Below are 25,054 nucleotides of genomic sequence, written 5' to 3'. Positions count from 1 at the left end.
TGATTCCACGTGAGTATGCTTCACTAATTTTCTTTGTAAACATTTCTTGTAATTTTTCTTACTGTAATGTTACTACATTTGTTCCACAGACAATGTTGTAATCTTGTAAATAGGCTTAAAACCGAAACCATGGCCAAGTTTTAATGAGGCTTACATATAATACCAACAGGAGATGAGAATCCGGGGAGAATTAGATATATGTAAGCACAAAACAATCATTCAGACATAAATATTAGATAGAAATTTTGTATCGACGTTTTGGAGAACAAGAACGTATAAAAAAGGAACAATAAACGAAAAAGTAATAGTCATAGGTACAAATGATAGCAATATTATATCAGTGAAACACAAGTAACATCACTGACCAGCAAAGATTTCGCTGTAAGCATAAACATGAACGAGAACAAACGGTCATTGTAGCTGTCGAAAATATTTCACGAAAAATTCAGTAAAAATAAAACTTACGTGACTTATGAAAATATAGCACCATATAGACAGTCGACAGTTTATTCACTGAAGCTTATGTGTGTCTATTCTTAGTATACGTGTATCACGTTATTAGGTCACGTTATTAGGCGTATATGTTATTTCTCCGGAACACAGAAGTAGCCCCACGAAAAAAGACCTGATACCCTCCTACGTGATGGCTGACAAGTGATTTTATCCAAAACTGAAGTATGAGTCATCGGAAGTTTCTATTCCAAGCTGAACATTACCGTTCGTTAGTGACTCTTCCTGTGTATAGACTATAAAGGATAGGGGGAAAACTTTGATTGTCTATGAGAAATTTATGTTACCTAAAGTAATTCTGTCTTTTATTCGATAAGATAAAAGCGCAGATTGCAAAAGAGAAGGCTGAATGGTCGGAGGAAAACATAAAAAGGACAATACGAGGGACATGAACTTACAAGCTCTGGGAGATACAACACCGCGCGAAAATTTCGACCGAGCGCTGAAAACTAAATCGAAACAAGGCCCCTGATATATAAATTATTTAGAATCTTGAGAGAGAGAGCTTTTACAAAAAATTTCACATGATGAACACCACAAGAGAGACAGGTGAAAGCCTCGTCCTGCAAGATGAAAGCAGTAACTAAAATTCCAAAAGTGAAAGTTCAAATGGTTCAAATGGCTCTCAGCACTATGGGACTTAACATCTGAGGTCATCAGTCCCCTAGACTTAGAACTACTTAAACTTAACTAACCTAAGGACATCACACACATCCATGCCCGAGGCAGGATTCGAACCTGCGACCATAGCGGTCACGCGGTTCCAGACTGAAGCGCATAGAACCGCACGGCCACACCGGCCGGCTAAAAGTGAAAGTGCTGACAAGTACGAATGTAACTGAATTATCAATTTAATAAGTTATTGTTGCAAAATACTGACAGGACTTATTTAGGGATAATGGAAAAGCTGGTATTGACTGAACTTGGGAAAGATCAGTTTAGCTTCCAGAACAATGCCGCATCGCGCGGCAATACTGACACGACAACTTACCTTAGAAGACTGGTAAAAGTAAATGAAACCCACGTCTAAAGCAACTCTATCCTTACAGCAACCTTTTTACGCTGTTGGCAGGAATTCACTTTGAAATTTTGAAGGTACGAAGGGTAATATGCAGAGACTGAAATGTTATTTGCTATAGGTACGGACACGAAACTGCAGCTATGACAGTCGAATGACAAGACGCGGAAGTAGTGGTCTGAATAGACTAATACCGAATCGTAGCCTGTTCCCGACATTACTCAGTCTGTACACTGAGCAAATGTTGAGGAGAAATGTACAGAGGGAATGGAATTTCAGTGAAAAGAAATAGAATCTTCAACGTTTACCAATGACTTTGTAAATCAGTTAGAGATAACAAAGGCTATGGAGAGCAGTTTAGCGGAATGGATGCTATCATGGAAAAAGGTCACAAGATGAAGATCAACAGACCAAGGTACTATCAATAATAAATAAGTTTTGCTATTTGGGCAGCAAATAACTGAATATGGTTGAAATGGAGAGGATCTAAAACGTAAACTGGCAGCAGCAAGAAAGGCACCGATGAAGAAGTGGAATTTGTTTGGATAAAATATAAACGTATGTTTCTGGAACGTTTTTGTCTGGACAGTAGCCTTCTACCAAGTAAATATGTAAGGGAACTGCACACTAAAAAGGAGAAATCACCAGCGGAGGGACTTGGTTTTGAAACCGTCTATACTGTGATGCAGACTTATTTCCCAGCTTGTATACCCTGCAGCCATTCACCAAGGTAGGCTCTTATTTGTTAAAATTATCCCAATTTTATATATTTCAATGGCTTCTCTATTTAGGTGTGGATAATACTATTATCCACAGCTGGATAATAGTATTAGCCACAGCTATATAGAGAAGCCATCGAAATACATAAACATGGGGATAATTTTAACAGAAAAGAAGAAGCCATGAAACTCAGTGATATATGGACTGTGGCGCTACAGAGTCGATCAGAATTGTTTACCTTTGACGTACTTTAATCGATAGTTAAAACATTTTATCTTTGACAAAGTGTATCTCTCCTATCACGTGAAATCCATTCCACTCCCTCTTTCCACAGTATTAAGGCCGCTCTTCGACGTCCGACTCCTCAGTCGGCAAGACTCAGCACAACCAGGAGCACCCCCGAGGATGTCGAACGTAGCCTTGGACGAAACGTCAGGGATTGAAGAGTTCCATGGACCACGGCCATACAACACGGAAAAATTCTCAGCAACTAAACCCGGTATGTTTGATGTGTAAAGCAGCACGGTGATGTTTTCTTCTAGCCAGTCTAGCGTCGCAGTCTACAACATAATGAGTGCTTAATGTCCATACCTAATAAGAACTTCACCACACAAAATATTTAGAGGAAAAACCGAGATGAAGAATACTTCTTTAGTGACTGAGCACTACCGCCGGTACTTGTTACAACTGTGTACAGATCAGGTCTCCTTATATGCTACTCCTCTCTAGTGCTGTACAGTACTCACTGATTGATGCCGTCGTATCCTGCGCCGATGCCCACGTGGTCGATGCCCGCCACTTCTCGTACGTGATTGATGTGCGCTGCGACAAGAGAACAAGGGTATTTGCAAGATTTCATTATGATACGCCTATCGGCAAATTAGCATCTTAGGACATGTTTTGAGATAACGTACACATCGATGTAGTGAAACAAAATTTATAGCTACGTGCGCCAGTACCACAGGCGTGCGTAACTCTGCGCAGATCAGTTTTTATCATTTCGAACAAGTTACATTTGTACGTGTAAGTCTTGAGGGATGCTCTTATACTATACATACAGACTCGTCAGACAATTTGTGGTAGGTGGGTGTAGAGTCTCGAGTACCAGACTCTCCATTTGGAAGAGCGGAGTATGTCGTTACCGGCATCTGCGTATCCGTCTTTCTCTGTGACTGTTGCGTCAGGTTACTTTCTGCTTCAATAAGATCATGTATTCATCCTCATGTACCTCTGATAAACTTTTCTGACACAAAAATGAGACCAGTTTTATCCCGAATACTTTATACACGTAGGCTGTATTGCAAAAGAGTACTTAATGCTGTATCGAACTACTAGCATGGGCAGCCCGAAGAGACAAAAATCGCTAAGTTGCTTAGAAAAGGGAGCTTCCTTTCGCCTATTGCATTATTTATTGATGACATGTAACTTCTCATTATTGAATACTAGGTATTTTGTTAGTAATTTCGTCTTTGATGCATTCATAGAAGGGAACATTTCGGGTATTTTTTCTACTCACAACGTGTCATGGATGCATAGTATCGTCAGATGACATGCGTAGCCATTTACACATGCACTATGTAAATAGGGGAAATATTACTCTACCCAGCGAAAAAGAAACTATGTTCTAGTATCATCAGACGTGTCATCCCCTATTATCTGTGGTGTCACCGCCAGACACCACACTTGCTAGGTGGTAGCCTTTAAATCGGCCACGGTCCGTTAGTATACGTCGGACCCGCGTGTCGCCACTATCAGTGATTGCAGACCGAGCGCTGCCACACGGCAGGTCTAGAGAGACGTCCTAGCACTCGCCCCAGTTGTACAACCGACTTTGCTAGCGATGGTTCACTGACAAAATATGCTCTCATTTGCCGAGACGATAGTTAGCATAGCCTTCAGCTACGTCATTTGCTACGACCGTTCTCGCTTCCCACGCCCGGGGTTCCCGGGTTCGATTCCCGGCGGGTTCAGGGATTTTCTCTGCCTCGTGATGGCTGGGTGTTGTGTGTTGTCCTTAGGTTAGTTAGGTTTAAGTAGTTCTAAGTTCTAGGGGACTGATGACCATAGATGTTAAGTCCCATAGTGCTCAGAGCCATTTGAACCATTTTTTGCTACGACCTAGCAAGGCGCCATTACCAGTTGCTATTGAAGCTGTAAAACATGTACCGTCAAGTGCGATGTTCACCAATTATGGATTAAAGTTAAGCATTCGAGAAGCTACGTACTATTTTTGCTACTATAAAGACCTTGTCCTGTTCCAGACCTCGCGCCATCCTGCGTGGGCTTAAACGCGTGCCCTTCGGCCTCCCGTCCTAGTGGATTGGCTGTCTCGCCAGTCCACAACATTATCCACATATTCTCTCACCCTACATTAAAACTTCTCGAAAAAACTCTGAAGCGCGGTAATATAACACATCGTTTCATTTATGATCGGAGTTTGCGGTAGTACAAGGAGAAGGTAAGCGAAATAATTCGGTCACGCAATGTCCATTTGGACCTGAAAACATATTTAATCTGTGTTTTATTTCATTGGTCACACTTTATTAGTCCTCACTACGCTTTCCCATGAAAATGAGTGAATAAAGCGTGACTATTTGGGCGTATAAAGGATAGAACTAGCCAAAGATGAATATGGGGCAACGTTGGTCAAAGAGGTATGCACGGGTTTTCACAACTTAAATACAGTTCACAGTGCGTCAGGTAGATCTGCCAATGGGGAACTTCTTCCCCCCAGTGATCCAAAAAGGAAGACGTCCCTTCGGGGCATTGTGTAGCTGGAGGGCCCAAATTCGTATGTCTCCACGTTGCGTACACTAATATGGTAGCAAAACTACTTGAAAAATTAGTTATATTATTTTGGACTGTGCTCGAAACGTATTAGTTAAAGTCAATACAGATGGGGACATGCTCGGAGAAGTGTTAATTTTTGTTTGTTTATGACAAACAATTTAGATGATTGTAATAGTGTAGCTACGATAGTGTGTGACGCTGGCTTTCAGCATCGGACTTTTCGTTTGTAAACCAACGGGTAAAACCTGTTCGATTAACAGATCAGTTAAAATAATTCGTTGCTGTGTATGAGTTTATAAATTTTATTTGGTTCTAATGATCTTTTCTTTGTGTGATAATGTTGAGTGCACTTCGCACTGAGCACATAAAGGAAACTTAAGCTATGAAATCTCAAAGTTTTAGGGGCTGTTACCAAAGGCTGAAAATAGTTATATTTTGTACCACATCAATTATAAAAGTTACATTGGATCAATTTTAACATTTCGTGGGCTTTCTTTGTGACTCCGAGATTAACAATGGTATGCACCCTTGCTGGAGACTAACTATGAGAAATGGCTCTAATTATATAAGAGTATTTATTGGGACAGTTATTGGATGACAATATCCCCATATCATTTTGCGAATCTGGGATAGTCTTTTTTTTTTGTACTCGCTCCGCAACCATGTGTTTCGCACCTACTTAAAGGGCCAGTTCTCAATGGTGAGTATCTTTCGTGTGCGTTCTTTATTAATGTTCAGTCATTTCTAAGGAAAATGGCAGATCAGTGAGCGTGTTTTCATTGATTAAGGATGTTAGCTTTTCATGTTTTCTTCGTGACAGGTTCTGGTACCACATTATCTGTCACGTGTGCACGGCAGGTTCCGGACGCCAAATTAGTTCAGTGAATATTCGAATCACTATAGCTTCGCTAGGCAGTCACTATCGTGTGGTGACTTGTGCCTCAAATTTGAGTGCTTCATTTGAGGATTAATTTCAGATTATAGTGATAGCTAATTTAAGATACAGAACTGTTAAATTTTTGTGTCAGTTAATTTTCGGTAGACCATCACAGTACATTCTCTAACAACAACACGCACAATTAACGTAATTATGATAATTTCAGTTTTTGTATTTAACATAAATCACGACAGTGATCGTATAGCTAACCCATGTTTGAATACATTACTAAAATTAAATTTCATTCAGTCCCTTGATAATGGAATCAAGAGTAGTTTTCCATTGAGTGAAGGTATACTCGGATCGTAATAGTTAATATAGAGAGTACCGTGTACGTCACTCAGAACTGTGAGACGAAATAATTTCCATTATATAAAACCTTCCAGCTACCTAATAATGCGATGACCTTCCATTAGCACTGGGAGCCCAAGATTAATCCCAAAAAGGAATCATTACACGTCTTGCAGATGTAAATGTCCTTATCCGAATGGGAGATTGAACCATAACATAATTTGAGAAATAAATTATTTATAGCAAAATCCCTGTGTTGCTCTTGGTGCAAAAAAACCTTCATCCATTCCCAATTAAGGTAAATTGCCAATAGTTTATTGTATTCACGTTGTTAGTAACATAAGTGAAGGAAATTAAGGTCAGAATGAAAAATAATCATAAGTTGAAGGAAAGCAGTTTATGGGCAAAAGCAAATCTCTATCCTTTCTATACTGATTATGCTGGCTGATGGCAGTGTCAGGGAGCGTTATCCGTGGTGCATTATTTCAATTATTCTGAGTGATGAAAGTCAATTCTGGGCGTAAATGGAAAAGTACCCTGTTATCACGAGCCGTAGCAAGCAATGAGAAGTAGCTTCAAGCTATAACCACCAAAAATAGTAAAATATGAGACAGCCAGGTGCTCATAGTAGGTATGAATAAAACTTACACACGGTAATTACAGACGATAAAATCAAACAAAAAAGTAGGAGTGAGTTGACCACTTTTCAGCACCATGTGTTTTTGCATGTATATCAGTAGACAGTGAATGCACGAAAAAGTCTTATGGAACTAAAAGAACATAAAATTTCTGCTCGAAAATACAAGGAAAACGATACTAAAAATTGAGGCAGCTGTTAAGAAGTAGTCTTACTCCAACCCGTGAATTGTACATTACTTGGATCTTCCGTGTCATGACTGCTAGACGTTCCCGCACAAGACTCTGCTACTATTCCACAGCAGCCCAGGTAAGTTTGTCCAGTGTGTTAAGAGATACAACAAATTTCATTCGGTCGGAAGCATAATCAGCCTATCTCATGTCAGCAGATAAAGCAGGCCACTCCAGTTGATAGATTGTTGCCTCCTGAAGGGATGTGTTTATGCAATGGGAGCAATGTGCTTGTGAGTTTTTGTCCTGAAAGACGAATCCGTGAGAGAAAAGTAGACCGTAGGTCTCAACAATAGCTTGAAGGGTCCTGTCCTGATACGGCACACCGTTTAAATTAAATTCGATAGCGGTGTCGTGTGTTCCAGATCCGTATGTGATACATGCCTAAGGTAATTCGGTGCTGAATCCATGGGACTGCATATATGGCACCTAGACCCAAACTCTTCTATGAATATCCTCAGACGTCTGTGAGAAAAACCAACGTCATTGATCCAGTTGCCATTTAGGGTGTTTCTGTGACTGCTTTCTACGTGCACAACAGTGCTGTGTGGTTCAGTAATGTTGTTCGTATTGGACCCCAAAGGGCAAAGCGGTCATTCCGATACGGTTGCGCACTACGCACCACGGATAACGCTCCCTGACACTACGCACACCTACCTAAGAACAGACAATTCGCAGTTTCGTTACATTTCTCTCTGTATAACTATGAGGAATAATTTCCAGATAGTGTTACTGACCGACGGCGACCGCTAAGAGGCAGATGTTCAACGTTATGAGCCTTCCGAAAGCGGTTTAATATTCGATTTACACTACTCGCCATTAAAATTGCTACACCAAGAGGAAATGCAGATAATGAACGGGTATTCATTGGACTAGAACTAACTTGTGATTACAATTTCACGCAATTTGGGTGTATAGAACCTGAGAAAACAATACCTAGAACAACCACGTCTAGCCGTAATAAAGGCCTAGATACGCCTGGGCATTGAGTCAAACAGAGCTTGGATAGCGTGTACAGGTACAGCTGCCCATGCAGCTTCAACACGATACCACAGCTCATCAAGAGTAGTGACTGGCGTATTGTGACGAGCCAGTTGCTCGGCCACCATTGACCAGACGTTTTCAGTCGGTGAGGGGTCTGGAGAATGTGCTGGTCAGGGCAGCAGTTGAACATTTCCTGTATCCAGAAAGGCCCGTGCAGGACCTGCAACATGCGGTCCTGCATTATCCTGCTGAAATGTGTGGTTTCGCATTGATCGAATGAAGGGTAGAGCCACGGGTCGTAACACACCTGAAATGTAACGTCCACTGTTAAAAGTGCCGTCAATGCGAACAAGAGGTGACCGAGACGTGTAATCAATGACGAATACACGCTTCCAATGTGACTTCACCGCGATGTCGCCAAACACGGATGCGACCATCATGATGCTGTAAACAGAACCTGGATTTATCCTAAAAAATGACGTTTAGCCATTCGTGCAACCAAGTTCGACGTTGAGTACAACATTGCAGGCGGTCCTGTTTGTGATGCAGCGTCAAGGGTAACCGCAGCCATGGTCTCCGAGCTGATAGTCCATGCTGCTGCAAACGTCGTCGAATTGTTCGTGCAGATAGTTGTTGTCTTGCAAACGTCCCCATCTGTTGAGTCAGGGATCGAGACGTGGCTGCACGATCCGTTATTAAAGTGGTTCAAATGGTTCTGAGCACTATGGGACTTAACTGCAGTGGTCATCAGTCCCCTAGAACTTAGAACTACTTAAACTTAATTAACCTAAGAACATCACACACATCCATGCCTGAGGCAGGATTCGAACCTGAGACCGTAGCGGTCGTGCGGTTCCAGACTGTAGCGTCTAGAACCGCTCGGCCACTCCGGCCGGCCGATCCGTTACAGCCACGCGGATAAGATGCCTGTCATCTCGACTGCTAGTGATACGAGGCCGTTGGGACCAGCACGGCGTTCCGTATTACCCTCCTGAACCCACCGATTCCATATTCTGCTAACAGTCATTGGACCTCGACCAACGCGAACATCAATGTAGCGATACGATAAGCCGCAATCGCGGTAGGCTTTATCAAAGTCGGAAACGTGATGGTACGCATTTCTCCTCCTTACACGAGGCATCACAACAACGTTTCACCAGGCAACGTCGGTCGACTGCTATTTGTGTACGAGAAATCGGTTGGAAACTTTCCTCATGTCAGCACATTGTAGGTGTCGCCACCGGCGCCAACCTTGTGTGAATGCTCTGAGATGCTAATCATTAGCATATCACAGCATCTTCTTCCTGTCGGTTAAATTTTGCGTCTGTAGCACGTCACCTTCATGGTGTAGCAATTTTTATGGCCAGTAGTGTACTTCCTATGGTATGCGCGAATTCGGCAGGTAACCTCCCATGTTCATAATCCAGCTTGTCGTATAGGTACAATGTGCTCAACGTCTAAGCTCTAGACGATCCCTCGGAACATGTGGCTTAACAGAATAGTGTATACAATGCGCATTGTCCCGTTCGCGGCTGGAGACACTACACGCTCTGCTCAACTGCACCGGTAATTCGGGTTTAATTTACTCCTATTACACAGGTCATTGGACGAACTAGTTTCCTGTCGTCAAAATAATTCTTGCAAAGACACTTCAAACTACTGAGGCAGGCCTAAAACTTTTGTGTAGCTATTGCCAACTGGCAACTAATCCAAAAGGAGGATTATGGGGAAGGTATATGGAAAAAAGAAAATAACAGCTGTTTGCTTTTGGGATGGAACACTTAACAGCTTCCCACACTCAGTTATAGGATGTATATTTTTCTAAGAGAATTAGACTACATCTGGTATTCTTTAGAGGTAGTTGAGTATACCCAGTAGCTGCTACGCACATAGAGTCACAGAGCTGCAGAAGGATAAAACAACCATTTACAGGCAGTAACAGTTTCTGGTACCCACTTTCAAGTTTAATACTAGAGTATTTAGAGTTTGTGCTTCTGGCATTCGTCACATACAAGGTGGTTAAGGTTAAACTGTCACTCCCTGTACCCATATAGTTGGAAAAATATTTACCTTATGGGCACCCAACTTAATAGGGACTATATTCAGACTATTCACCGCAGTTTTTACGTTGTTAGTTGTGGTAGTGTTATAATCTGGTACTGGTACTGTTACGGCGACGTAGGACTTAAGCAGAAGCATCAGGGTGAATTACAGCTGCAAACAGTCAACATGGGTCTAGACAAGGTAAACAGATTTTAATCGCAAAGCTGTTTTGTCAAAACAATAACAATAGTGCTGCTGCATTTCGTTAATAACGATGCATTAAAGAATTACGTAGAGGTCCTCTTACCACACGGGGTCTGAAGAACATGATGCGGAAGATCGAATTAACAGGCGATTTGTGAACTGCTCATGGGAGAAGCCGACGGGCCATCAGCTCCACAAATTGTTGAGGATGTTACTGTTTTTATAGCTGAGAATGCTGGACGGAATGTGGGATCTCAAGCAGAGCACGAACTGACAGCTGAACATTCCATCGTCGACCGTTGGAAAAGTACCGCGAACAATTGTGAAACGGTATATATGATTGCAGGCCTTATTACAATGATGCAGTCTTCTCGGGTGATCAGCTAAACTCACCGAAACGCTGCGGCAGGGTGACACCACGACTCGGCCAATCATCTGAGAGTCCGTCAACAGTGAAATCGTGTTGCTGGTGAGTTTCCAGGCTTTCGTAGATGCACATGGTCGTCACCTTAAGCAACCTTTGTGAACTGGCACGCAAATACGATACTCAGTTAAAAAATGTTACCCTGAGATCTTAAATTAAAATTTGGTTCTTTCAATGGTTTACTCGTTATTTCTTTTCCGTCTGTTCTTCCAAATGTTTCCTCAAAGTTCCGTTTGTCCTCCGATCACTTGTTTTACATGGCGTCCTCTCATGTTGTGAAAGTTTAATTATAATCACCCTGTACTGTATATATAGACTGAACTATAGAGAGAATGGTATCTTACCTATCACATCAGATATATTGGCAGTCGAATTACAGGTGATGAAGTACGTGTAGAAGTTCACCATCACTATACCGCCGTTGTCAGCCTGTGAAACAAAATTTTAACATTAGTCAATAATAACTTTATAAATATTTTTGGAATATTCCGTTGGTTCTTGGAGGAACACAGGCATACCAAAAACTTGTATACACAGTATTAATGTTCCAAATAATATTTACTTAATACAATTTTGAACAAGGCCGATAATGCAGCAACCGTAGACGAAATTTATAATATTACTTGAAAATACAGCTCTTCGGTTGCACAGGTAAAAAATTTTCAACTTTACCTAGGTTTCAACAAGGCCGATAATGCAGCAACCGTAGACGAAATTTATAATATTACTTGAAAATACAGCTCTTCGGTTGCACAGGTAAAAAATTTTCAACTTTACCTAGGTTTCAACTGCTCTAAGGCAGCCTTCATCAGAAGTAAAACATTTTTACATTACCTATAACAGAGTTTTGGAATAATACAAAAATTATTAAATTAAACATATGTAATAAAATTACATCATAGCTAACTGCTACGGTACAGTAGACAAAGAAAGCATACTTACATAGAGCAAATAGTTATGAAAAGGTTTAGAGCAACAGTGCTCACGTTAAAGATAAAAATATATTTGTACATTATAAAATTTTCCTAGGAATGCACAACTTGATTACGACGCGCCGCTAAGGGTCGCGCGTGCTGCCGGCACTGTAAGCAGCATCAGACTGACAGGCGCGCGCGCCGTCGATGTTAGCAAGTCGGCACCTTGTATCGCTCCATCTAGTATTGAATGCTTGTAAATTACAGTGACAACAGCTGTCAGAAGCATTGGAACAGGAGTGCACGTAATGTGCTGATTACATTATATCAGATAGTATGTAACAGATCGAAAGTTGAACAAAATATTATACTGTAAAACGGGGAGAGAGATTAACATGAACCCCCAGCCGCCTAAGCCTCGGTCCCAGTTTAAGGTCCACAAAATAAATCACCGTATTCGTCCTATTTCTAGTAGTACGAACAGCGCTTACGACGATCTAGCAAAATTCCTTCATGATAAATTAAAAAGGTCTTATGTTTTCGAAATAATTACTCTATAGCTAACAGTCAGGGCCTTATCAACAAAATAAGACATACACTGCGACGAAAACATAAAGATGTTCGCATTCGATATTAAAAACCTTTATACCAATGGGCCTGTACTAACTACTTTAGATATCATAGAGAATAACTTACGTTTGTTCAAAAAAGAACTCTCGGATGAACAGATCACTGATTTGATTAAGCTAATGCAGATCGTAACAAAGTACAATTATTTCGAATTCAATGGACAGCTGTACCAACAACCTGATGGTCTTGCTATGGGCAATCCCTTAGCTAGCATCCTAGCAGACATTTTTATCAACTCTCTAGAAGAGACATTATTCAAAAATTTTTCCACTACCACCTTAGGAATTGTTTCATATTCTAGGTACGTCGATGACATTTTAATCGTCTATAAGGGAACGAACTATGGAATTAACCACCTGTTCTAGATCTTTAACAAACTACATGAAAAAATCACCTTCACATGTGAACTTGAAAACAGCTCCCGTCAGTTAAATTATTTAGACTTAACTTTGACAATAGTGAATGACAAAATCTCTTTCAATATTTTTCGTAAGGATTTTCTTTCCGACCAAATTGTGCCAGCCTGTTCCACACACCCACGATCTCACAAAAAAGAATTTTTTCACTCTGCTGTTCATAGAGCAATCTCTACCCCTTTGTCCTCTGAAAATTTAAAAACCGAATTGAATCTAATTAAAAGCATTGCAGTTAATAATGGTTACGAAGCAAATATAGTAGATAATGTCTTCAGACAGAAAACCAATAACATAATTACCATGCTTGGGGACCACTATTGACGAGCATAGCGATTTGAAGAAACACTTCTCTTTACCGTATGTAGGGCCAATAACCTACAGATTGCAACGTCTCCTTAAAAATAAATATGGCTGCAACATAGTTTTCTCTACCAACAACTCTCTCAAAAATAATCTTATCCATAATTAAAAACCAGGACGGTCGCCTCTGCAAAACCCAGGCGTTTATAAAATCACCAGTGACACTTGCTCAGCTTACTATATAGGACAGACTGGACGAGCTTTTTCGATTAGATATAAAGAGCATCTATTAGGGAAAAAAGGTACGAACGTACATAATTCGTCATTCGCTGACCACCTTCTTATCACAGGACACAAACCTAAAGACGTTCATGATATTAGTTTCTTACATACGGACAAGAAAGGCTTCAGACTTGATATTCTTGAACAGTTGGAAATTTTCAAACACTTTTCCCGCAACAACCATTTAATCCTCAATGAGCAATTACAATTACGTGATAAAAATTTCTTTGATGGTGTAAAACCCTTGCTTAAAATCACTTAACGCGGAATATTGCTATTATGCTTCCCGTACTGTAGCCTTAAATATCGTTTTCTCTCTCCCTGTTTTACACTATAATATTTTGTTCAACTTTCGATCTGTTACATACTATCTGATATAATGTAATCAGCACATTACGTGCACTACTGTTCCAATGCTTCTGACAGCTGTTGTCACTGTAAATTACAAGCATTCAATACTAGATGGCGCGATACAAAGTGCCGACTTGCTAACATCGACGGCGCGCGCGCCTGTCAGTCTGATGCTGCTTAGAGGGCCGGCCGCACACGCGACCCTTAGCGGCGCGTCGTAATCAAGTTGTGCATTCCTAGGAAAATTTTATAATGTACAAATATATTTTTATCTTTAACGTGAGCACTGTTGCTTTAAACCATTTCTTAACTATTTACTCTATGTAAGTATGCTTTCTTTGTCTACTGTACCGTAGCAGTTAGCTATGATGTAATTTTATTACATATGTTTAATTTAATAATTTTTGTATTATTCCAAAACTCTGTTATAGGTAATGTAAAAATTTTTTACTTCTCATGAAGGCTGCCTTAGAGCAGTTGAAACCTAGGTAAAGTTGAAAATTTTTTACCTGTGCAACCGAAGAGCTGTATTTTCAAGTAATATTATAAATTTATTTAATAGTTCGTTATGAAACGGCTTTCGGGTTCTTAGGCCGTCGTTAGATAACTTAATTTTAATAAACAGTCGACACAACTTCAGCGAGTGTTCAGAACTGTACGAAGAGAGTTGCGCAGAAATATGCGACATTTTATGTCTATGGTTATAGAAATGGTTAGAGAAATAAGAACTGAATGCTGCTACTTTAGTAATGGTGTGTAGGGTGAGTAATGTAAATACCAATCAAAGAATTCTGTCTTGGTCCTTAATGGGCCGAACACAGTTCCATTACTCACCCCTACTAAGGTAGCAGCAGCCGTTTATTATTATTGTCTATACCACTTCTGACAAAAGCGTTCTGGTAGCATTAGTAAAAACGTGTTTTCAATGTCATACAAGGTCGGGGCCTTATTCTAACTATATCCTTACAATAATGCGGGACATTCTTCAAAGGCGATAAAGTCAAGGACACAATGAATACTGAACTTTCCTTTCAGTCCCACATGTAAAACGGTTGACTGATATCCGTTAACGCGACTGCAATTTACTAATCGGGAGTCATCTTTGTTCCTTTCTAGGAGAGCAGGGTATGTGTAGACATCACGTTTCAGTCACGTCCTGTCATCAAAAACAATGCAGTACTGTGCAGTATCCGATTACATTCATCCACTTATCACAGATATGCACTCAGAAACTTGTAACAGAGAGGAGGAATACAACGGCAAACAACTATCACTATATTTCAGGATAATTAGTAGCATTTTCACCCATTTCCTGTCTGCAGCACTGATAACGTGGTTATGTTTCTCAGTTCAGTTATTAAACATCCAACATGACAGAAGATGTCGGTCTGAAAGATTCAACGCCGCTTTCTATCACTCTTAAACCTGTATTAGACAGTAACATCATTGGCCCTGGAAAAACTATAGGCTCATTTGCTCATGTGATAACTCTTCATTCTTGACGACGGCGTACAGAGGCTTCTGTCTGACTCTCTTCTTCATTGGAGTGGAAATGAGAAACCAGTCCCGTTTTTCACCTAATTGGATGTTCGATTAAGTAAGACACTTCGCAAGTCCCTGTTAATAAGATTATCTCGTGAAAGAAATGCAACTTACTGACAAGAGAACTGTATGTGGTGAATCCCTTCGATTTTATTCTTAGGATTTGGAATTCATTCCCGGACATCAGTTTCTTAAACGAATAAGATAAAAAATTGTAGTCGCATATGAAGAGTTAAGTGTTTCCGAGCGCTCTTAAGTACAAAACATCCCCAGCCTGCTAAAGCAGGCACTGGTCTTAATGTGTAGAGTTTAAGTAGTATATTCCTGAGATCTTTGGTTCGATTCTTACTAGCAGCAATTTTTTTAATTTTTAAAATAAATTCTGTTCTCATTATCTTACGCAAACTTTAATCAATAAATTCTGAATCACAATTTTCAATACAAATAACATCATTTTATTTTTAATTATTAATCCCACGAATATAAATTAAAAGATGATAAAGATATACGATAAGTCTTAGTGTCAAATGAAAAAATTATATACATCAGTAGTAGATCGTCTTTTACCTGAGTTTCACATTCCTGAAGAATTTTGTAAACGATGTGTGTTATTCAATCTGTATATTGAGCAAGCAGTAAAGGACACAAAAGAAAAATTTGGAGTAGAAATTCAAATCCATGGAGAAGAAATAAAAACTTCTAGGTTCGCCGATGACATTGTAAGTCTTTCAGAGACAGCAAAGGACCGGGAGGAGTAGTTGAACGGAATGAACAGTGTCTTGCAAGGAAGATATAAGATGAACAACAACAAAAGCAAAACCAGTATAATGGAATGTAGTTGAATTAAATCAAGTGATGCTGAGGGAATCAGATTAGGAAATGAGACACTTAAAGTAGTAGATGAGTTTTGCTATTTGGAGGGCAAAATAACTAATGGTGGCCGAAGTACAGTGAATATAAAATGTAGACTGGCAATGGCAAGGAAAGCGTTTCTGAAGAAGAGAAATTTGTTAACAGCGAGTATAGATTCAAGTGCCAGAAGTTGTTTGAGAAAGTATTTGTATGGAGTGTAGCCATGTATGGAAGTGAAACATGGATGATAAATAGTTTGAACAAGAAGAGAATAGAAGCTTTCGAAATGTGGTGCTGCAAAAGAATGCTGAAGATTAGATGGGTAGATCACATAACTAATGAGGAGGTATTGAATAGAATCGGGGAAAAGAGAAATTTGTGGCTCGAATAGAAGAAGGGATCGATTGGTAGGACATGTTCTGAGGCATCAAGGGATCACCAATTTAGTATTGGAGGGCAGCGTGGAGGGTAAAAATTATGGAGGGAGACCAAGAGATAAATATACTAAGCAGATTCAGAAAGATGTAGGTTGCAGTAGATACTGGGACATGAAGAAGCTTACACAGGATAGAACAGCATGGAGAGCTGCATCAAACCAGTCTCTGGACTGAAGATCACAACAAAAACATTGTTGTTGAATTTCAATCTAAAATTGTTTACTTATAAAAGCCGCTATTGCAATTTTGGCAACTTGGAAAACAAAAACCAAATACCCTCTAAACAGGTCGTGAAGACCCAAAGTTACCGACCACCCGCTATGTCATGTTCGTCCCACAGTCGTCACTAGATGTTTATATAGAGGGGCATGCGGTCAACATACTGCTCTTCCGGCCGTTGTCAGTTTTCTCGACCGGTGCCGCCACTTCTCAGTCAAGTACTCAATTGGCCTCACAAGGGCTGCACCCGCTTGCCTACAGCACTTGGCAGACTCGGACGGTGACCTACGCAAGTGCTAGCCAAGCCCGACCGCGTTTAACTTCGGTGATCTGACAGAAACCGATGCTACCACTGTGGCAAGGTCGTTGGCATAAAAGGAATGCAGTAAACACCAAAACAGCGCTTGCCTACAGAACGTCCCGCAAATTGCATTTATTATTTACATTGTGCTTCAGCACATGTCGAAACCTAAAATATATTTGACATGTAAATCCTGTCATCGTGACACATGTAGTTTGAGAACTGATCTGGAATCAAGCTTCTGCATTAATGAAGACCACATCCTCGTACATCGTGAAAATGGCATACCGTAGACGTACTATTACTGTTGCTAACATCTTTTACCTAATGACGTCAAATCGCAGGTGGTTTAATTGAGATAGCAGCTGTTAAAACACAGTCACATGTCGTATTTCTCGTGTGCTATTGTCAGACATCATACATTACAAAAGAAATATTTGTTGTCAGAGTAGCTATTACGTAAATCACACCTATTACATAAATCAAACCGTCGCATGAAGAGAGGTGGCACAGTGATTAGCGCACTGGACGGGCTTTTGGGAGGTCGACGGTTAAAACCTGTATCCAACCATCCAGATTTAAGTTTTCTATGAACTCCCTAAATCACTCCAGGCAAATGCCAGAATGATTCCTTAGGAAGCTCATGGCGAATTTTCTTCCCATCCTTGACAAAATTGAACCTTTTGCTCCATCTTTAACAACCTGGATGTTAATGGTAAATTACACCCACTCTTCCTTCCTTCGAATAAAAAACGACAAATCACTGCTCGCGTACAACAGGAGTAGCTGACGGGAAAACACATTCACAGATAATAGTTTCTTGTGTGCCATTATCACAAAGATTAAATAACAAAGAATATCAAGACTAAATTAGGTGACGAAAATTCGGCATTGTGTACTATTACACTACAATGTGATTTTATGAATATAATGGGAAATTTTAAATGGTTTTAAACATACATATGAATTTTAGAACTTAAGTCGTACTGGTACTCACTACATTAGACAAGTAATTTCTTTTGTAACATCTTAGATGTATGAACATATGTGGCAGATAACTTCATACCTGATTACTTTGTACCAGTGATGAAGTTACATGCTTTGTTGATCTCATTGAAAGTGTTTTATATTTCAGGTCCAAACATGTTGCACAATGGAACCATTTTGGTGGAGATTTTATTTACTGAAGACTCAGAATGCATGCCTACAAATTTGGCTCATGCATACCAACATACATGAGATGTAAGAAACTATACTGAAACATTTCTATGCCAATTTTGCAACACGAATATTGGTTATACTGTTATTATTGTTATGAAATATTCTACCTTTCAAGTAAGGGGCCCTATTTACACACCACATGTATTTTATATTTAGAATGCGTGTGTTTTAACACATGTAATATATTATAATAAATATCAGTATTAATAAATTTTCTTGCCAAACATTCTGACAAAATAAAGGGAAGCTACTCTTGATCGAATTTGCATTGTGGATTTATGCAGAATGGGTAGCGACGATTGGAACCATGTGCCAGACTGGGATTCGTACCCAGGTTATCCTGCTTATTAGGCAGTTGCATTGTATCGCACCTCCACAGACTATTAAGGCACAGCTCTCAGCCAACCCACATGCCCACCCAGCGCCACCTATTCAGAGTACCCATTCACGTTACCCTGCTCGCTACTTTGAGGTTCCGCAAAAGGTTGAACGTATTTGTGGGTTCTCACTAAAGGTGGTGGACTCATTGCCTACTGAGGTGAATGAGTTATATGATTGCTTTCGCTCGTCTTCCAGACATATCCAAGATGAATCAACCATATAAAAGCGCGGTGTCTGTTGTTTTGAACATTCATCTAATTGGCGTCGATGGGCAAAAAATCCACCATGCACGATTATGCTGTACCTCCTGCGGGAATCTCCAAGTAATGAGCATGGAGAACATGGAAAATGGACAAGTATTGCTGATAGGTGGTACTGGGTGCGAATGTGGGTCGGCCAAGGGATGTGACGATATGGTTCCCACAATTAACACAACTTAGTATTTAGTACGTGATCGCGGATTCTAATACCGGTCGAGCACACATTTTTACTCGTCGCCGCTGATTCCGCATAAAGTCGTGATACAACCGGCGTCTATGGTTCCTCACCTTTCGTTTCCCTTCTCTCACATTCACCTTCAATTTGTATAATACCTAGCCTATGTGTGTGATTGGGATATATATCATTGTTACATAGGTCATAGTTTTGTCATCTGCTAGAGCAGAATGTAAGAACCAGATATTTTTAGCATTTTACTACTTTTTATAACTGCCATAAGCACATGCAATTTGCCACTCAGTTTCCAAGCATGTGCTTTACCGCCAGAGCATGGAGAATGAATTGTAAATAAAAAGTTCATCAACGAAGAGATGCTGAAAAGCAGCGTCTGCGAATTGTTTTACTCTGTTCTCAATATCGCTTGAGGTATTACTGGCCATGCGCATTACTCGGTCAACTTTCCCGCTTCGCTGACCAAAGTAGAAAATCTCTGGCCCTAGAGGGCTCCGAGTTGTGGGATCTAACGTGGTAATGTGTAACCTAAGTATGTCCATGAGTGAGAGATACCCAGAAATCTGAAAAAATTAATTCGAAGAGTTCTTCTACTCACAGAGTGCCTTCTTCTTCAGCATGGCAACGTCACATCACACATGAACTCTCCGACATCTGCCAAAATCCGACGCTTTGGGTTTATTGTCGTCGATCATCCTCCATACAGTCCCGATTTGGTCCCATCTGATTTTCATCTGTTTCCGAAACATATAACACCTTAAGGGACTTCACGTTGATAGTGATGAAGCAGTGCATGCAGAGGTGAGGTACTGGCTTCGTGAACGCAGTCAAAGCTTCTACAGTGACGGTGTCAGCACCTCTCATCGGAAAAAGTGTGTTCGTCGCTGGGATGACTATGTTGAGAAATAAATATGCAGACACGACGGAAAAGGATGTAGAATGAAAATAATGTTGACTTTTTTTTTTTTTTTAAATTTCTGAGTGCACTCAGCATCGTGATGCCAATTGAGGAGCTACTCGGTCGAATAGTAGCGGCTTCGGTCAAGAATACCATAATAACGACCCCACCGGGAGAGCGGTGTGCTGACCCCACGCCCCTCTTATCCACATCCTCCACTGAAGATGATACGGCGATCGGATGGTCCCGGTAGGCCACTCGTGGCCTGAAGACGGAGTGCTTTTTTTGAAAAGCCTCGATAGTTTTCGCATAAAGGCTTCAGAGGCATTACTTTTCTACACACATTCTTGTAACTTTAGAATAGTCAGTTTGCGAGTATCGAGATAGGAGACTAAAAAGACGCGTCTTTTGATTAAACTGCCTTAGAAGTTTAAATTTCGTACGCCGCCAAAGGAACATAGACCTTACTGTTTGACATAAATCTGTACATGATATATCTGCCTGTTCACGATAAAAAATGGGTCTTAAGAGCCGGAGAAACAGTCGGACAGACTCACCGACTGAAGCAGGGAGCTCTAAAAAGTATTTTAGTTCCCATTTTATACATAAGCTCATAATTTGTTTTTAGTACTTTTATATATCAGTAATGGTATATTTAAGTATTTTACTTTTATGAAACTACAATAATTCAACAGAGGTTAGTTAAATGAGAACGAAGTGTTTGGCGACGGCACATTTCTATAAAATGTTCTCAGACTTCTTGCCGACTCAATTAAAATCAATTAACATTTACATTTGATAGAAAATGTGGAATTTTTGAAACAACGTAATAAGATTATTACTGATGGGAATAAAACCAATGACTTCCTTCTCAGCTACCACTCACTATTTTAAGATGTAGCAAATGCTTTGTAGTTAACAGCTCACGAAGTATTCTAACGATCACAGACACATTTATTCAATTTTTGTGAGAACTGCGTCACACTGGTTTTCGCAATTAGTGTCCGCACACGTACCATAAAACCTTGTAAGTGTGGAAAAACTCGAATGGACCAGTCCATAAGGTCATTTCATAGAACCAATTTTGCAACATGGAGACACCGAAAAAAAAGAACGCACAGTGAATGAATTACCGAAATTCGATGACTACGATTTCATAAGAATTGGAAAATTTATGCAAGAAGAGAAAGAGCTTCACAAATGGAGTAAGTAAGTAACGCATTAGTCCACTTCTGATCCTTATGTAAGCAATTGTTCAGCTTGATATTCACTGGCAGAAATGTTTGATCTCCGCCTGAGTGATGTCGTGCCAAATTCTGTCCAATTGGAGCGCTAGATCATCAAAATACAGAAATGGTTAGAGTATTCTGACCATAATGGTCCAAATGTTTTCACTCAGGGAGAGGTCCGGCTGCCTTGCTGACCAAAGAAGGGTTTGGCACTTGATACTCTCGTCATACGCGTGTGGCGATTATCTTGCTGAAATATAAGCCCAAGTGGCTTGTCATGAAGGACAAGAAAACTGGCCAAAAATACAGGCGTACAGCTGTGCTGTAAGGGTCCCACTGTTCACAATGCTTCTGTGAAAAGAAATGGCACCTTATACCATCACTCCTGGTTGTCGAGCTGTATGGTGAGCCACACCCAGGTTGGTTTCCCACCGCTGTCCAGACACTTAATCAGCCTTGCCTCTCACTAACTGGAGTAAAATAGCCTTCAGTGATGAGTCCCTCTTCGAACTGAGCCCCAATCACCAGCAAAGACATATCTGGAGACGCCCCTAACAATGATTGGATGAAAACCTGTCTGTCGTATGCCATACGGACCGACGACGAGGAGTTACGGTCTGTGGACCTACTTTATTTCTTATCAGTAAATCTTTGTTTGCCATCCTAGGCACCTTTGCAGCACACTCCGTCTTCAGGCCACAAGTGGCCCATCGGGACCATCCGACCGTCGGTCGAGTAGCTCCTCAATTGTCATCACGAGGCTGAGTGCACCCCGAAAAATGGCAACAGCGCATGGCTACTGGTTGGTCAACCATCCAAGTGCCGGCCACGCCCGACAGCGCTTAACTTCGGTGATCTCACGGGAACCGGTGTATGCACTGCGGCAAGGCCCTTGCTTTGCAGCACACTAATAAGTCGACAATATTATATGCCTCATTTGTTGCCCTTCATGGAAAGCCATCCCGGACGAAGATGCACCAACACGTTACTGACTTCCTTTCTTTGTGAAGCTCTTTCTCTTGAAGAAATCATCCTGTTTTAATGAAATTGTAATCACCTGCTTGTAGGTGTAGTTCACATACACCGATATCCGTCGCATTCGGATAATTCAACCGTGGTGCGTCGAGCTCTTTTAAGAGTGTATTTACACATTTGTTATTCAATATATGTCTCCATTAAGAAACATTTTGACTAAAGAACGATATCAAAATTAGGAGGCATCAACAAATATTTTATTTGGTGACAGCAGGAGAGGAGGAGGAACGACATTGTCTTCAGCACACTCAGCAGTTTCAACTGTATACAGAGATGAAATATGTACGAAACAAACTGGCTTGGGCACTTGTCTCCGGACTTAAGACAGCAAGCTCAGTAACAAAATATGTCAGCTACATCGTCTAGGATAAAGCGCTAATTCCAAAATAAAGCTTACAGTACGTGTAGAAAGATAACAATAGCGTAATGGTTCCCTATTACTCACAGTCTCGTTCTCACTAGTGTGGGAATGCAGAGTAAAGCTGCGTGCGTTAAATGATGAATGTAGGGGACTAAGGTACAGGGATGTAGACAGTGTGACATGGAAGTTTGGGTCCTTCTGTGAGGCATCCACGGAGAGTCGAAGAGTGGTAAGGCGACTGCTTGCTATAAGTGGGAAAGCCTTGTGAGTCTCGGTCCGCCGCTAGTTTTCGTATGTCACTAGCTGATAGTAAACCGCCATCTAAAACGCCTAATGCCCTGATATTCTCATACAATGCGGTTGACAATCGTCATTAATGTCTTTACATTCAGACATGGAAGTAAGTAAGTTATCTGTATAACAATGGCTTTCAAAGTTAAATAACGAATCCGAACAAAAATAGCCTACACAACAGACCTAATGAGCAAGTGACATGACCTAGAACATTTATCCTGTTATCTATCAACTAAATAACTGCTATGGAATATGTCGAACAATGTGAAGGAGATTATCTAGTAAAACTAGAGAACAAACAAAATTGAAATATTACAGTGATGTTTTTATTTTGGCTCATGTGTATGGGGGACGAATGTTAAATACAGTAGTAAGGTACAGGGATCAGAACTGCGGTTGTTAAAATCCGCGAAAAACTAAGAAGGGGAAATGCAAAGATGGCTCTCAAATTCAACTGAATTCAGAAACTAAGAACACTAAAAACAACTTTTATCTGAAGACATATTCCAAAATATTATAGTCAGCAGTCACATATGCACAGAGTGTACGAAGGAAAAATATCGAAAGAAATTTTGTCGTATAGACTGAACGGGAAGAGAGACATTGGAAGACTAAGGATATCTCTACAGCAACTTCCTCTGTGACCATAAGACCAGACTCACGCGCTTTTTGAAAATTGGTGATGATGATGAAAGATTTTTAGCGTACATGTCAAGTGTTTTTCCTTAACTAGCTGTCGTCAGTGTAACATAGCAATTTCCTCGACTGAATTTCATTACTAATATCGCAAGCTGCTACATCGTTAGCAATAAGTTCGAGTGTTAAAATTTTTTTGATAACTGGAACGAAAAACCTGAAATAATAAGGCATTACAAAATGGTTCAAATGGCTCTGAGCACTATGGGACTTAACATCTTAGGTCATCAGTGCCCTAGAACTTAGAACTACTTAAACCTAACTAACCTAAGGACATCACACACACCCATGTCCGAGGCAGGATTTGAACCTGCGACCGTAGCGGTCGCACGGTTCCAGACTGAAGCGCCTAGAACCGCTCGTCCACTTCGGCCGGCAAGGCATTACATGTGTGTAAACATGCCAATACTATAACATTAATACGTGGAGAAATCAGTGAAATAACTTGGATGAATAGTATTGGAATGTACAGGAAATAGGTGAAGAATTGGGGGGGGGGGGAGGGGGGAAGAGTGACATGAATATTAGGATGAGGTGAAATAATTGCAGTAATTTTGCCGTCAACATGTCTGATCGAGTTGACACACAGATTACGACAAGCGAAACGCAGTTTCCGATTTCCGGGTGTGTGATGGAGAGAGAGGCAGAAGTAAAGACGATAGACGGGAAGACGCAGCGAACGTCGCACTTATATCACAGTGTACTTCCTGGCCAATCAAGACGGCAGTTTGTGCTGATGCCGGCAAACAATCACAACGGATGCCTCCACCCCAGCACTCATCCGACAGCGCGCAGCTGTCCGATGGTGTTGTGGGTGGGGCGGAGCTGGCGGAGGTGTAGGGGGGAATTGGCATGGAGTCTGGCAACCCCCGATATAGCTCGGCTTGGAGGCGGCCGGGGTCAGCGCAAATAAACTGCCGAGCAGCGCCTGCCTTCCGGGATGAGAAATGTCCTCCCGTCTCCGCTAAACTTTCTCGATTATCCGTAAACCGATACAGCACCACGAAGTTTCTGAAAGACCCATTGTTTATCGAAGCACGCAGGAAATATTGTCTCCTTGTTTACCTACTCGTTAACGTTCAGGGATCGCTATTCCGTTAAATAAGTTATCTACGTCGGAAGTTCGAGGAACTACAATGTGGCTTCTTGGAAGTCACGATAAATGCGTGTTGACTCCAAACTCATCAGGTGAATTCCAAACAAATGAGTGACCGTTGAAAGTTTTATTCTGTAAAAAGTTCTTGCACATCAGCCACCTCAATACGCTTTCCGAACTAACAAAAATGCTTCCACAAAGAATAACGATCAAACATAGCTTCTGGTCGTCAGTATATGAGCTAGTTCGTGTAGTTCATAACAAGTACTATCCAGGGTCACCATGACTTACGCACATCTCTTTCAATACAATTTTTTCTTTGTTTTTTTGTGCCTCTTATGTACGTGATCTGCTATGCTCC

The 25,054-nt window shown here is 40.8% G+C and overlaps 1 protein-coding gene across 1 annotated transcript in view; it reads right to left on the bottom strand.

Annotated features, from left to right (window-relative positions):
- Positions 1-25,054, bottom strand: part of LOC124788726 (dipeptidase 1-like) — a 407,387-nt gene that overhangs the window by 36,435 nt on the left and 345,898 nt on the right. Inside the window, exons 9-10 of the mRNA XM_047256006.1 lie at positions 11,133-11,217; positions 2,995-3,070 (exon numbers count right to left, since the gene is read on the bottom strand). Coding sequence (XP_047111962.1) covers positions 2,995-3,070; positions 11,133-11,217 — 161 coding nt within the window. The remainder of the gene's footprint in view (positions 1-2,994; positions 3,071-11,132; positions 11,218-25,054) is intronic.

The sequence above is a fragment of the Schistocerca piceifrons genome, chromosome 3 (genome assembly GCF_021461385.2).
Source record: "Schistocerca piceifrons isolate TAMUIC-IGC-003096 chromosome 3, iqSchPice1.1, whole genome shotgun sequence".
NCBI lineage: Eukaryota > Metazoa > Arthropoda > Insecta > Orthoptera > Acrididae > Schistocerca > Schistocerca piceifrons.
Note: the sequence above shows the minus strand (reverse complement) of the source record. Positions and strands in the feature narration are given on the sequence as shown.